Source organism: Opisthorchis viverrini (genome assembly GCF_000715545.1).
Source record: "Opisthorchis viverrini unplaced genomic scaffold opera_v5_50, whole genome shotgun sequence".
Classification (NCBI taxonomy): Eukaryota; Metazoa; Platyhelminthes; class Trematoda; order Opisthorchiida; family Opisthorchiidae; genus Opisthorchis; species Opisthorchis viverrini.
The window spans coordinates 1,092,217-1,108,133 of record NW_008751706.1 but is presented as its reverse complement, the minus strand read 5'-3'; the positions used below and the strand labels follow the sequence as shown (position 1 = coordinate 1,108,133).

At 44.8% G+C, this 15,917-nt stretch overlaps 2 protein-coding genes across 2 annotated transcripts in view; one reads left to right on the top strand and one right to left on the bottom strand.

Annotated features, from left to right (window-relative positions):
• The window catches only part of T265_03484 (hypothetical protein), a gene marked incomplete at both ends in the record, with an annotated part of 11,216 nt that extends 5,202 nt beyond the window's left edge, over nt 1-6,014 (top strand). Inside the window, one exon of the mRNA XM_009167984.1 lies at nt 5,640-6,014. Coding sequence (XP_009166248.1) covers nt 5,642-5,905 — 264 coding nt within the window. The remainder of the gene's footprint in view (nt 1-5,639) is intronic.
• Nucleotides 6,015-6,559: 545 nt separating this feature from the next.
• Nucleotides 6,560-15,917, bottom strand: part of T265_03483 (hypothetical protein) — a gene marked incomplete at both ends in the record, with an annotated part of 13,537 nt that continues 4,179 nt past the window's right edge. The window contains 3 exons of the mRNA XM_009167983.1: nt 6,560-6,811; nt 12,337-12,409; nt 12,452-12,572. Coding sequence (XP_009166247.1) covers nt 6,560-6,811; nt 12,337-12,409; nt 12,452-12,572 — 446 coding nt within the window. The remainder of the gene's footprint in view (nt 6,812-12,336; nt 12,410-12,451; nt 12,573-15,917) is intronic.

The following is a 15,917-nucleotide window of genomic DNA, read 5'->3' as shown; positions in this document are numbered from 1 at the left end:
CAATGCGCAGCTACCTACCTCCCCAATCATCGGTGAACGAAACTGTGGCAGCTACAACCAGTGTACGACCAGTATTCTTTTCTTACAGCTGACAATGATGATGATGACATCTAACAAGAAGAACGTACACCTAGACAGGACTTAGACCTAGCATTAGACCTTGTATTGTATTGGGCTTCTTTTCTTCAACCAACATAGTCTTCAGCCACAAGCACAGTCTAAGAATGATGCAATTCACTCGGTATCGCTGTACAGCTCGGTTCAGACGAACTAAAAATCTCTGCGTAGTGTCTCCAAGCCACTATCTTAGTCTGGTCGGAATACCGGATCACCAATGCATCAAAATGATTTCTGGATAAAGTGTCCCATTCTCCACCATAAATGGGCTGGTTGCTTCATAGAGTATACTTACTTGGCCACGCGTGACACCCATCCTTGTACTGGGTAGAAATGATCATGACCCGGTCGTGGTGCACTGGGACCAACTAACTTGGCCACTCGTATTCATCGGCTCTTCGTTGATAACTGTGTCAGAACGCGCCCAGACATGAAGAAAATCATATGTAGAGAGAGTGACGCATCCCCAAGGTCATCAGCGGTACGACACGTCCGGAAAGTAGGTGAGTTGGCGGCTCTCACCAAACACGGCTTAGCTTAATGGGCCTGAAAGTGTTCACGACCAGAACACCGCCGTTGGCTGTACAGAACGAACAAGTGAACGACCATATTTGGCCAATTAGTCATCCTATATATTTACGCAGACGCTCTGTATGTTTTGTCCTGGCAATACAGCCGTGTCCCGAGTTCTCTGTCTTCTCCCTATCGCATCGTCGGACAGGCTCAGTGCAGGCATAACCAGTAGACGGCCACCCACGATACAACACTCTGAAATGGAAGACATAATCTCTTAGAAGCACTGGCGGGCTTGGCTTAGTCATAAAGTGACGGGATCAAAGCTGTCGCCTTCAATAGCCCTTTATCTTCAGTCACATTTCACCCGGCATTAAATCTCAACATCTTCCGACATCCTGCCGTGTTCAGGCTATTCTCCAAAAATACGGGTGTGCCGTCCACCATTTCCACGCACATACAAGTGTGTTGAACGTTATTGCGGGGATTTACTCTGCTCAACTGGATTACCTCTTCGGCCAGTTGTTTAACTGTCACAGCTGTCTCTACATCCTCGTCTTGCTGCTCAACTGCACTTTTCCACATCTGTACGGTGTGGAGTAAAGTATATGGATACCACATTGTCCGACTCTCTGATTGTTCGCTTACATGTTTGTGGTAGATAGAAAGGCAGTGATATTTAAGTGAGCGAATACTCACTAGAGAAACACTCGAAGCATATGGCCTGGAAAAAAACAATGTTCAAGATGATGGATATTTACCAAAGTCCCAGTTCTGCAGTGGAACTATCTAGACTTCCGAACTCAGCTCGAAAAGCCAATGAACACTTTGTCCGCGCTCAATATTTCAGGTGGATGCATTTTGCCTTTCAGCCTATGTTTGTAATATTGTGACAGCTTGACCTTTATTCGTGGTAGAACACAAAATGGCTGAATAACTTGGCTTGGGGCGATCGATTGAAGAGAACACCGAATATGTTGGCGATGTTGTGGTAGCTCGGGTGCGCTGTATGGTTGTTCGTCTACCCGCAAAGTCTGATAGTTGGAGCGCAAACATTTCGTCACTATTCAAAATGACATCGTCGCCTTCAACGCGAGGTGATGAAGCGTTTGCGATTCAACTGCCAAGCTCGGCGAACAGGCCTAAAACCATACACCGGATGTGCCTTGGCATATTTCAACGACTTCATTTGAAGAGTATAAGTTGTGCGACGTGACAGGATAGCAAAAGGTCTTCGGTTGAGTATTCAAATGAAGTTATGGACCAGAAACCTACTACCCACTTTTTGTGTTCTCACGAACTGTAAATGGCGCACTTAAGTGACACGAACTACCATCTTTGCTTGACTGTCCCGATTGATTAATATAGGGGAAACGGCTGGAACAGCTGGAAAGCTTCCAACGGAAAAAACTGGACTGCAATGCAAATGCGGTTAACACATTGCAAGAAGGTTATTGGAGCCATCCTGAATTTATTGTATAAGATACCCACAACGATCTCTCCAAAGACCACATCCCCTCAGGACTTGCGGAAATTGCGCTCTTTTTGGAAGCTTTCGCTCTCTATAGCACACTGCGCATACACCAAACGACGCCCCTGAAGCACCATCTCGGAACTCTGCACCTGATCGTTCTGTCAGAGAGGTGCCACATGGTGAAAATTAGCCAAAATTAGAATGGGGAGAGGATTCAGAAAAAAAAACAAGACGCTGATATCCAACCATCTTTCATGCGAACAACCAATCCAATGAAGCCGACAAAAGTCGAATAAAAAACTAACCTAGGCTACTCATGAGTAGCTTGATTTGCTGCAGCGCCCAGGCGTTTTTCTCACCACAAATGCGGTGGACAGTGCAATTCTTGATCTCCCTTGGGAAAAGAATGACTGCCTTATGTGGCGGTAATATCGAAGGGAGTTGAAAGTTGGTCACTTTAGGGACAGGCGATCTAGTGGAACTAGTCCTTCTCGACTCGCTTGATAAGTAGTCTGTTATGGTTTAGGAATGTAGAACTAGTGCAAATAGGTTGTTCGGTTGAACCCAAAGATGTGCTCAATATGTCACGGTCTGAATTTCCAGGGTATATGTACATTACCACACAACTTTTACCAGGGACTTCTCAAGTATACCCCCCTCCCACCTTGCTTGCGTGCATTCACATGTCTCGCAGTGAGATCATGGTTGTATGTGAGTTAGGATACTGCCAGGTGTCCCAAGCTTGGACAGTCCTCAGTACAATACACCTCGCCGTACTCCCAGACGTCATTTGATAAAGTTCATCCGCGCGGACCGAGGGGCTTGGTGAGTTCAGAAAGCTGAGTTGGAAAAAGTTAGAAACTCTGGGAATCTGTGTAAACTATTCCAGTTTATACGCGCAGTAGATCCAAAAAGGTCTCTCTGAGCGAAATAACTGATGATGTAAAATGAAGAACGCTCTAATCATTGGGTTGGACACTTTCAACCGGCTTCCAGAAGCAACGGAGCCCTCTAGACAGTGAACTTGGACCCCCCCGCCCTCTTCAAAGCTGAGAATGAAACCCACAGTCAGTTCTTGTTTAACTTATTCCCTCCATTTGGGTGAAACAGATCATCCTGACTGGCGGAGGTAAGTCGATGGTGGGGCTCATTTTCAAAACCAGTGCTCCCAATGAGTGCGGCAATCACACAGGAATCAGTTTGACCTCTGTTGCCAACAAACTCATTTATTCTACGTGGTTTTGCGGAGGTGGGTTGAAACGACACCCGAGAACAAACAGGACTCTGGCCGGGAAGAGGCCACATTTTCAAACTCTGTCACATTTTAGAGTAACGTCATGCATGTAGGCTCCTTACAATCTTGATGTACCTTGACTCCAGGGAGGCGTTCGATTCTGTCGTCTGTTTCGTTGTGTTCAACGTGCTTGCGCAGTAGTTTATGCCCCAGAAGTTCGAAACTATCGCACGCTGTTTGTATTTGTATACTTTTGGTCGCATAAGAGTGCACGAGGAGCTCTCCAAAAGCTTTCCTTTAAGACGTGGTGTCTGGCGAAAATGCCCACTCTCTCCATTTCTGTTTGATTTTGGCATTGACGATATAGTGAGGTGAATAATGGAAGGTCCTCAAAACCTGAGTGTTTAGATCTCTGGGAGCGAGGACCTTGTCGATCTGGAATATGCAGAAGATATTGTTCTCATTTTTGAAAATGAGCGAGAAGTGTAAGCAATATTCGGAAAGCCGCTCAAGATCATCCGGTCCCTCGGCATACGCTTCGCGCTCAAACTGCATGACCTGCAGTCCTTGAACACATCTCCGAAAAGTAGCACTGGAAGTTGTGGAATGCTATGCTTATCTTGGAGGTTGCATCGACTGACGGTAATGCGACAGACAAAGTTAACTCACGTATATCGAAGACCAGAATTGCGTTTGCCAATTTGCGCTTTTTGTGGCGTAAAAAGGCATCTCACCGAGTCTCAACCGACACGTTCATCAGACTACAGGACGTGCTGTATTGTATGGCAACGAGACCTGACCAAATCTTTGGGTCACTGACCAGCGATGTCTTACAACCGCAGCTGGAATGGCCTGGAACCAGCGCGTCCCAGCTTGAAGTGATCGGGAGACGGGTTTCTAGTAAGTCAAAGGGCGTAGTGTGTTCCCCTAAAAAGAATGTATTCAGGACTGCAAGCTAAGGTGGCTGAGTTACATATTACGCATGGCGAGTTACCGTCTGCCGAGACGAGCTTTGTCTTCTGTGCCTAATTCGGAGTGACGGAAACTTCGAGGTGGACAGAATTTGACATGGCAGGACGGAGTAAAAGATGTTGCGAAACGTTTGGGTGATGTTGGTACTGTTCGCCTTCCAGGATGGGGTACACGTGACCCTCCCTGCGCTTGGCTGGAGACAGGCTGAACGATATGGCAGTTAATTAATGTCAGTGACGTTACTGCTGTCAATTTCTATCCCTATTTTCTGATTGAGTACTAGAGTTGTAGGTACCTCGGGTGTTTTTGCGAGTTACCATCAGGTCTCCTTCACTGTCCGATTTTTTCTCTCTCCGTTGTATTGACGTGATAAAACACCCGCTTTCTCATCTGGCGTTACTCTCAATGCTGCGTGTCTTGGAATTCTGGGCTCTGGCCATATTTTAACTCAGCTTTAGTGCCGCTTGTATGCGCGACAGAATGAGGCCTCATGATTTCACCGTGTCTGGCACAGTTTGACTTGAGCTTATTTTAATCTAGGTAACTAGTAAGTAGGCGTCTGACGATGCAATGAATGTTGCTTTCAGAGAATCTACTCCGTACCGCAAACTGTGATGTGTACTGCATATCCTGAATAATCGTCTCCCCGGGATTGACTCAGACCACAATTGGAAAATTGTCGAAAAAAGATCACGAATAACTTGGGATATATTCTCATTCCTGCGCTTAGCTTGAAATATGACTGAATATGACTTCAAACAGATTGTCCGGTTGTTGGAGATGAAAGTATCTCGGACTACATGTGGTAGGTGGACGCAGAGAATCTTCGTTTTTCAGTGTTTTGTATATAACTAATTAGCCAGCATGACTGCATGGCAATCTACTGGTTCCCAACATGTTGTGTCAGTGTGAATGTGCGAGTTGGGGAGGCCGGGCTAAACTAAATCAAATTGATTTGCAAATGAGTGTATTTCTCGAAAACAGTCCAATTGGGTTCAAGTTCAAGGTTGATGGAAAGTCGGGGACTGCGCCTACCTGATGAACCCCCAAGAAGGGCGAAACCGGTCGTGGGCTGTCGAAGCGCTTTCAGCAACCTTGTGAGTAGTTTCCTTTGTGAAAATATACTGCGATATCTCGAATATCGTACCAACTGAATCATGAGGCGGCCTTTGTGCAGCACATAAACGGGAGCTTCAATTGAGTCTCTCGTAAAAACCGAATTGCTTTGCAAATGAGTGTATTTCTCGTAAACTGTTGGATATTTTTTTTTACTTTTTTTAAACTTCATATGTCGCCCCCATAAACCTTACTTTTTTTCCCCAAACGTAGGGATGTGCCCCGATCTTCTCGGAATTTTTGAAATCAAGACTCTTTGTCATCGCGTGTGCTCTATTCGGAGTTTGCTTCGTTCAACTTTTGAGCATCATCATTGCATTTTGTTTGTGCAGACGTCTGCGGGGATACGGAAGCGTTTGAGACGTTTGCTTGCTATTTTGACTTTTTCAACAACAAGTTTACGGTCTCTGCAATTTTTAATACATCTTGATTGTCTGTACAAGCTTTTCATGAACTCACACTATTTCGTGCTTTTGTAAATTTCCTAATTTCGGTAATCTGAATCTCTCGGTCTTGATGCGCATGCAATGTGCCTAGTCATTGTACGTTTATTGGTTGTCGTGTTTTCAGTCAAAATATGAACAGGTCTACTGATTTATCACTAGTAATGTTTGTTTATTCATCGAAAGGACCTTCAAACCAGATGTCCTCAATCTTGGAAGCGAACTGAAGTTTGTTATGGGGGGGAGTTGACTGGCAGTATAGGCATGTTCACTTTTGCGTGTGATTTTCTTGAATTAACATGGCTGTTCTCATCGTGATATCGATGTCTTGTTGTCATGTGCCGATCATTCACAAAGCTGTCATCGCGTTATCGTGCGATAGGCCGTGGTTTTCGACTGGGCATTACCAAACTGGAATGGTTCATATTCGTTTTTTGCTGACTGATTCGCATTGTTACCAAACTGCATTGCGTGAAGGTGTACTTTTAAGTGCATGTAGCTTTCTCGTCTATTACTTGTTTTTTTTGGATTCCAATAGTGATGGAAAGCGGTCAAAAATGACCTATCAATTTCCTGCGTTTCGTGGCAAATAACGTAAGGCCGAACCACCTGTTCCAAAAGTCGCATAGATATTTACACTATCATCTTCCTGTTCGGCAGAGAATGTCTTCATTCTGGCCATTATGTTTTTCATTCTAAATCCCTGGGCAGACAACAGTTCACAATCTGAGGGTCGTTTATTTTTGTGATGGTTGATCGTCGTTCAGCTGTAGCACCCTTTCGGTGCCTAGCTGCCATGCCACCCGAAGGAAGCACGAGGGATGGGGTACTTCCAGGTTGTTGTAAGCCTGGACAGGAGAAGTCGAGATGCAGGGGTTGGATTCTAACCACAGACCTTCCGATTAGTAAACCTGCGCTGTAACCCTTGAGCCATCTCTCCTCCTTTGTGGCAGATAATCGACTTGATATTTCCTATCTTCCATTGGCTGGCTATCTTTTAAAAGTTATCCTAGAACAGAAAAAGGCGGGCGTGGGGATGGTCTCTCCTCGTTGAGGCCGAACCTTACGAGGAATGCTGTATTATAGCGTTAATAGCCTCCATTTGGGGGGTTCTCTGTTGGGGCACGACAACTTCTTACTTCCATTTTGAACTACGTGCTGCGTGTTCGAATTAATGAGCTGGTGAGCTGAAAAGTGTGTGAAACATTTTTCTTAAAAGTTGAATCACCCACCTACTCAACGTGGTGTGAGGACCATTTCCCCAAAAAAATGAAACAGGTGTACTTCTTTTCCCATCTTTGGAGAAGCACTGTCGGAAGAGGGGAACTGATGAGCTGCTGGGTCGTAGAGAAGCGAACTTCTGATAGAATTTCACTCAATCAACGTCGTGTTGGTTACAAGTGCTTGAGAGACCAAACGGATACATATTTTCCCGACGTTATATGAAATTCCTCCCGTAACGGTCAATGTTTTCGTCTCAGTCTCGCCTCTCTATGCCTGGTTACAATTGCCTCTAAAGGACGAGTCTTCTCTAATGCTACATGCGACCGGTGCGATATTTGTTGGCCAACGTCCGTAGCCCATCTCGGGCTATATTCTTTGACACAAGGGTGGTAGACTGTACCTGCGTACGCGTAACGATGCAGCCGGTGATAGGTATTAGTGTGACCAAAGGGCGCAACTCAATTTGGTTGTGTTGCTATGGTAATTCGGATAAACAAAGTTCCAGACTGGCCGCACAGGATTTGCTTGTCTCTCTCCGTGTGATCGTATCAGCGCTACACCGGGACTGCTGCATTTTGAAACAACCCTCTTGGTCAGATGCTCCAATCAAAACTTCACGTCAAATAGATCCTCGTATACTGTATGTCGATAAATTAGTATCGATCAGCAGTTACACTAAAAGTAATCATGTCCGGCCTTTTTACTTTTGCGAGAGATGTACTGAAGCGGCAGAGTCTGTCTCTTGTGCAGTCTGTACTGTGGAAACCGCTGAGATAAAACATCCGCTTGCTTGCCTCATAGGTTTCCTGCACGGTGATAACTCGGTTGGTAGCTGCCAACCCCAGTGGTAAGCTTCTAACAGCTATTGGCCCAAGCTTGGTTCCACTGACGTGGGCCGTAGGCACACTGCAGATGCGGACGCAAGCACTTTAACAGTGTCGACCCAGGTTTTTTCTGACTGATCACCTCGACGATACTGCCATTCTTTGTAGGGTTTAGGAGCAAGGGCAGCTCTGGGGTCTGCCTATCGTTGACGTAAGACGTGCCCAGATCATCTCAGTCGATGCTATTGGATTGGCGACTCGATTTGAGTAGTGCCAACGCATCCATGGTGGAGCCATTCTGGCAACATCTAGCAACAGTGTCATGCAATCCTTCTCTACGGGATTCAGCGTGATGCCGGGACCTTTTAGCACACATGTTGTGAATGGTCGTGTTAAAAATCAGGTGTGGTGCACTAATGAAGGCACTACTACGTTTGACAAATAAAATGCGAACGATGAAATAAGTCAAAACTTGCCGTTTTTTGCACGGGACGTTTTTTGTGTGTTCCGTACTTGTCAGTTGACCTATGGAGTGTGTGCCGCATCAAGTTGCGTGCGTATTTACTGCATACAATGTGAAGACAGGAGTGATCGGTCATTCCAGTGTGACAGTTGCATAAACAAAAACAACTTGACCCGATGTGGGTCAAGGTCGTAAGCATGGCGTGTGATGTACTGTAGGCAAAATGAATGGGAAGTCGCGCCAAGATAGTTTGAGTTGAAGGTCAGTCAAACTTTCTACGGCGCTGTGATGAATACGCATGAGTGGAATAAACTATAAACCTTACTCAAATATGGACCGTCGTAGTGAAAGGATCTCCCAAACGACGTAGCAACACTGACCGACAATGAAATAATCGCCAATGAGCCAACGACAAGTAGGTTGAACAGGCTACAAACGCGGGGGAGCGGAGTGGAGCCAGACCCCCAGGCCGCTAGTCAGTAATAATTACGGTGATACACAGCGCAAATCTCAAGTCTTCCGATGTGAAACCGATTAACCAAGCAACCATAGTGATTAGAGCCAGCACGCATAAGCAATAGAGACGACTGATGGGCAGGAGTAATTAAGGTGAACGTCCGGAGAGGACTTTTTTTCCTCATGTGATTCTATACCCCATCCAGCTTAGGACAGCTTTTGAACTCCCCGTGGGTTCACTGTTGGGGTTCCCATGGGACTATCGCGTCGAAATGGACAGGAGACGTAAATACTCCTGAAAGTCACTGCTTTGTCAAGTGGCGCGGTTTTACATAACATTTCATAGTTATTCATTGAGACCCCAGGACACGACTCAGGTCCCCGCCCGCTAATGCGAGTTTGTTTTGATAAAAGCTGCTAAGTGGACACTGGTACCACTTCGGGCCTACGGACTTTGTCAACAACCCATGCTGTAGGACTTGTTCCCATGAAGGGTCATCATTTGAGACGAAATACGATGATTCCCTTCATTCGTTTGTGTGTCTACAGTTCAAAACTCACGTGCAAGGCTCGTCCTTGACCTTTTTGAGAGTGTCGAGAGAACGTCATCAAGATGAAAACAGGCGAAATATTTGGAGAGTATCGGAGTGCCTTCTCTACCTGTGGAAGGAAGAAGGCCTTCGCCGCGGAAAACCAATTGAACAGTTACAAATTATTGGACAGGGAAGCAAAACTCTCATATGCATCTTGTTTACAAAAACTGAATATCCATCTTCCCCTTGGGCGCGTTTTCCTGAACTTTTTCGATATTCATTGACCGTTAATCAACTGCAAGCAAATGCTACAAAGCGACTCCACAAATTCCGTAATAGACCTCACTCTTCAAGAGACGCGAAGCGGAGTTACGAAACCATACTACTCGCATGCCCCATCAGTAGTATCTGCCGTTACACCTGTATCTGGAAAATATGAAGCATGTGGAATGACAGATCAACATTTATCAACCTAATGCCATCGGATAGCCTTAGAGTATTGCCTCAATGAAAAGTCGATTCTGAGAACTTGGGCACCGCGCATTGGAGTCGCCTTTGGGTACTCCTGGAAGGTCCGTAGTCGCTACACAACGAAAAGCGCTCTGGTACTGCAAATGAAGATTTTCGACACACCATTCAAACTCCTGTAACTTGTAGGCACACTAATGGGGAACGACATTCATAATTCACGTAGTTCACAGCTTGGTTGCTGGTTTGTTTACAGAGCTTGGTAGTTAGACTGTGAATGTTTCATCACTCCTCTAGGAGACATCCCCAGTGCCTCCTCTTCTTACGGTTATATAGTTTCTAAACAGCATCTACTGATTCTACCGTGACTGGTTGGTCGTGGGGAGGCTTTTATTTAACTTGGAATCTGAGTGACCTTGTGGTCACTTGTGGTTCGCAGAGAGCCCTCGTTTCAACATTTCTGGTCATCTATTGTAACTGGTCGGATTTCTTCTCCCACTGCCGTTCGGTTCTCTTCTACTTTACTGGTTAACCTGATGGCCTTCTGTTTGTAGCAGTTTTCCTCAGTCAAATTGGCTCATTCGTTATCATTCTGCTGAAGCGACTTGGAGACATTCGACGAACCGCAACGGAACCAGACCACAAGACGATTCAGACTAAACGCTGACCAATCAGGTTGCACGAAGGTCACCCTGCGACCAACCGGTCAAGTTAGAGATGGTAGATACTGTTTAGAAACTATACAGGTGAGGGTAGAAGTGGAGAACTCGGTCATCCAACTTGCACTGATGGTATCTCCTAGATTGATGATCAAAAGCTTGCAAACAAATTTCCAAGTCTGGCGAAGAAACAACCAATAAAGCAGCCCACCCGAGCCACAAATACTACTCATTTCAACTCATCGAAGCGGACATTCTGAGAAGGCGGGTTGGAAGTGGTGCATACGATGTCAGAGGTACTCTTCGCAAGATCAACTGGTCAAGTCTGATCCGCTGTCACTTACAAGAACAGCAGGTATTCCTTTTAAAACTCTATTGAATCATGCGTGCGGGAATCGACAGTGGAATGTTTTGAGAAGGAAACCCCAGGTGTCTTTGTCGATATAATGCACTGTTCAAGAGGTTGCTGAAACTCCTCAACAGCAACATCGTGTTATGTCAAGAAGACATACGTCCACCCATCGAATCTCGTACCAAGTGAAGAATGAGAGGACCTTTGTGCAGCGCATTAATCTTGACAAATATCATAAACGGATGAATCAGCTTTGTCCCATGTTAGCACCGACTTAATCTGCAAACACATACATTGCTTAAAAACTTCCGATATTTGGAATGAACTTTCTTGATTACCAGCACATAGTAATGGCCCGGGAATCGACCAAAGCAACCTGCGTAAACGTTCATGTCGGGCAATGAACTCAGCCGGTTGCCTTCCTGTATGTATCACAGTCAGTAGCATGTCCTCATTAAATGAGCCTCGTCATGGACGAGGCTCCATCAAGATACAGTCATGACAGCGTCGCACAGGGTAGAAGATATCCGCGTGGATTGACGCGTAATTCACGATATCGAGCGGTATAGTTCGATAATCACCGTTTTGACTGAATTATGTGTTGTGTATCAATTCCAGCGATTCACGAGTGATGGATGGTTAATTAAACAGTAAATCTTATCTTCTTCATAAAGGAAACTACTCACAAGGTCGCTGAAAACTCTCCAATAGCCCACGACCTGTTTGCTCCTCTTCGAGCTCATCAGATAGGCGTAGTCTCCGAGTTTTCATCAACTATATGTTCTACTTGAACCCAAACTGGACTGATTTTGACAAATACATTCATTCAGTTGGAGAATATCATGAATGAGATTCCATTTGAGTACCTCACGAAGACAAATTGATTTTCAAATGGGTATATTTACGGAAATCAGTCTAACTTTGGTTCAGTTGGAACATAAGGTTGGCCGAAACCCTGATGAGTCAGAAAAAGGGCTCTTTGTGAGATTTTGAGTTCTGATGCACTGAGTATTCTCTTTAGATGTAGAAGGAACAAGGCTAGTGGCATGGCTCACAGCAATGGTTTAAGGAACAAGGCTAGTGGCATGGCTCACAGTCATTGTGGGCTCACTGGAAAACACCATCACCAGATAGAAGGAAGTGCTATCGGAGAATGGAGGGTCGATGCCGCCAGCGAATCGATCTCTAAACTGTTTGTCGAGTTGATAGTGAATTATGAATTCATCTGTTAGACTTCAGTTGAATCACCTACCAATGAGTGAAATTCAACACTTTCGGATAACAAAAGGTCAAAGATTTAACAGTCAGGCCTCACGCTACCCACGACAATGGGACACCAGATTCTCCGAAAGTCTGTAGACACCCCATCTAGTGGTACCAAATAGGAGCGCAGTTCTCCTCTGGTCAAAGATAATTTCTTGCGTCATGTACCGTGTTTTTATTCGTCCAGAATAGTGCTCAGCGTCTCTTGCACTAGACCGCACCTACCTGATAAGCCCCAAGAGGAGCGAAACTGGTTTTGGGCTGTCGGAGAGTTTTCAGCAACCTTGTGAGTAGTTTCCTTTATGAAAATATACTGCGATATCTCGAATATCGTGCCAACTGAATCATGAAGCGGCTTATATGCAGCACTTTCAGTTGTAGAGTATCATAAACGAGAGATTCAGTTGAGTCTCTCGTGAAAACCAAATCGATCTGCAAATGAGTGTGTTTCTCGAAAACATCTAAGAACTTGTGAAATGAAGGATGCCGGAGAGACTGACACGATATCCAATGTGTTATTCAGTGTGAAATGAGGAGTAAGTACTGAAATTAGTATTGGAAGGCCGGACCTAGTAGAGTCGATTCTAATATAAAGACGGATGCTTCAAGTTCACTGTAAACCAACGGTTCGGATTGAATAACCTGAAACAAACAATAGTTTGATGGAAATATCAGAGCTCCTTGAAATCTCCTTCTACTGTCTGTCGGGGTAGAAAGGCGACTTCCTACAATAAAGGAACCAAGCCATTGGAATCAGGACTAGCCAAGTGTGATAAGTCGATACTAGAGACACGGTAAGATAAGGAAATGAGGAACGCAGAGGTCGCAGAGTCGAATGTGATGTGTGAAGCGAAGTAAACCAAAAAAATTGTTGGTTTTGACACCATCTGGGAACGAGGGCTGGAATGAATAGACATATTATAAACTCAGTCAGGGCCCCAACCAAGGTAAAGTCAAATAATCTGAACTCACAATTTTATCGACCGGCCCAATAAGTCCGATTCAATCGGTGGTCAGGGGAAACGAATGTGACAACGAATTCGTGGTGGTTGAAAACTTGTGAAACCGTCTCGCAGCATTTTAGGAACCACTGTTGTGAGTTCAGTGAAGTGAGAACTTGTTTACAGAACATTATATTAATACTGTTTTAACAAATCACCCAGTGTTTATCTGCATGTTCGCTCAAATTGATGTTTACATACAAACTTAGAACAATGAGAATTCTGGGATTAGGATTATCTGATGAGACCCAACAGGGTCGAAAACGGTGCTTCGTTGTCCAAGAGTTTTCAGCGACCTTATAAGTAGACTCATGTAGGAGTAAAACTTACCCGAATCCGAAAAAACCACCCGAAAGGACACAACTACTGCCCTCATACATTCCAATTGTGTATACTTCCAGAATGAAGTACCTAACTACGGGACTGACTAATTGGAACCCCCCGGATGAATGACAATCTACTTATAATTTATTTATTTTGATTTTACAGCTGTTGATAAAATATACCAGTTTGAACCGAAACTTCAGGACTAAAAGAGATCGTATCCTTTATAGGCATGCTTCCCTTAGCAGAACTTTCCTTAGGGATTGCTGGTCGTATGCGCTGTTACAGTAACCCATCTTAAACAGACTTCACACATTGTTTGAACTGTCGCTTGCTGAACGATAGTGCGACTCTGTATCGGTCCCTTGGTATCCTGCTCCGCCAACTATGATATATCAAAAGACAGGGTAGCTCTACACAGCCATTTATGGAGACAAAAGAAAGCTACTACAACTGTATTTATAGGGTAATCACAGTGTTCCACAAGTTCGTGCTTGGACCTCCGTGAGGATGCTCGATCCGGATTGGCTGACATTCTGACCAATCAGGGCATGCCTTCGTTTAGCCCGCACCCAGGACGCGACACATCCATTCAAATGATGTGATTTTCGGTTTTTAGGGACGGCTGGCCTCCAACATGACAGGTTTTTAGGGACGGCTGGCCTCCGGACAACATGACATCAAATCTAAACCCGATCAAATAGAAGTTCATTTTACCGATATTCCCGGAAACTTTTTGGTGACCGCATCCCATGGTTATTCTTTATGAAGTTTTTATCTTGTCATTCTGTTCGTTTCACCGAAGCTCTAACAATCAGTTCACTCGTCGAACCCGTGTAAAACTGTGAATCGTTTTAAAACCGTTTGACGTAATCTCCTAGGAATTTACCGGGAAAACGGTACCAACGAAAGAAATGGCTAAGTTCACTCTTGCCAATGTACCGGTATAATTTCAACCAGCGAAAAAGACGCTTGTGTTCTTAAATCGCACTTGGAAATTAGTGTTTGAGGACGAATAAGTTAGTTTTCGTTACTCTGCTGGAGCTGTAACTGCACAAAACTGCATCTTCTAAAATCCGGGGGCGAGACAAAGTTCACTTTTTAGAGGAGGGTTGTCGTACTGTTTCGCTCTCGATACAAACGCTGACAGCTACATATCTGCGTAGCCTCCATTTGATCGAATCCCAAGTTTTTGTGGACGACAGTCCCTTAATGCCTTCTTATTACCGTGAACCCCGGTCTGGTTAGCCACATGGTCGCCTAGTGCGCTTGGCCGAACCAGAAATGTCAATGAACGTGCGAGGCAGTTGCTCTATTGATCACTGTCACGTACAAGCGGTCAAGAGTGATACTAAGAATACAATTTATCTGCCAAGGGCGAGTGAAGAACAACCAATGAAATGTTTCTCAACCAAAAACAGTTATTCGATTGGCTGGTTCTCCTAACATGACTAATCTCAAGGCTGCCTACATCGCGCTCCATGAAACAGGCAAAAACTGCTCCATAATGACTTGCTTTGCTTCAGCAGTGTTGTAAGTAATATGAATGCGTTTAAAATTCCACTGCGAATGTCACAACTAAAATGCCCATCTACACTACTGAACTACTTCAGTACTTGAGTTTAATTTTATACTAAGCCACACAATGATCCAGAATGAGAAGAACAATAAGGCCTATTGCAAATGACTCAACCGGGGACGCCAAACGCTGAGTACAAATAGAATTTCGTATACATTTCAGATCTCATCCTATCAGTGAAGCCAATCTACGCTGAAAAGCCGAAAAGCATTGTACAGCTGTTGCATCCTTATTGGAAATCACCAACAGTTCTCCACTCACGAAACTCAGGGAGTTTCGAATCCACAAGCTTTGGGCCAAAGGTTGGACGTTTAACCGACCCGCCGCGAACGACTGGACAGTAGTGTGATTAGCCCCACTTTGACAGGATACCGTCCCGCTCATCAAACAGTCACAAAGACCACAAAACATGGTGACGTTATGACTGGCGACGTTGATTGTACATTACTCTTGAGGCGTTTCTTTCTTGAACTAAATACAACCTGGTTAGTCCTTCAATAGTATGGGGTTCCGGTAATACTCGCGAGGTGCCATACTGGGGCAGGTGGAATGTTTCGTTGAAATAATTGAGAGAGAACTTTGGTATCTTGATGGCAAGCACATGACTGTTGCCAATGCACCTTTCACGTCATGTGTTCAGGCCGGCTCATTGCTTGAGACAGGCCTCACCGATTTTATCTCCTCGTCATTGCCAAGAGCTTCCACGCAGCACCACACCGGTCTCTAACTATGTGCTCACTTTTGATCGTCATATCCGATTCGGATGCCAGATATTTTTACACAAAGCATGAGGCTACCGTCTGAAAAGTGTACAATCATTGGTGATAGTAGTATATGGAAAGTTGTGTGCCTAATCTTATGGGTACGTTCAGCTGTAGCACCCTTCTGGTGCCTAGCTACCA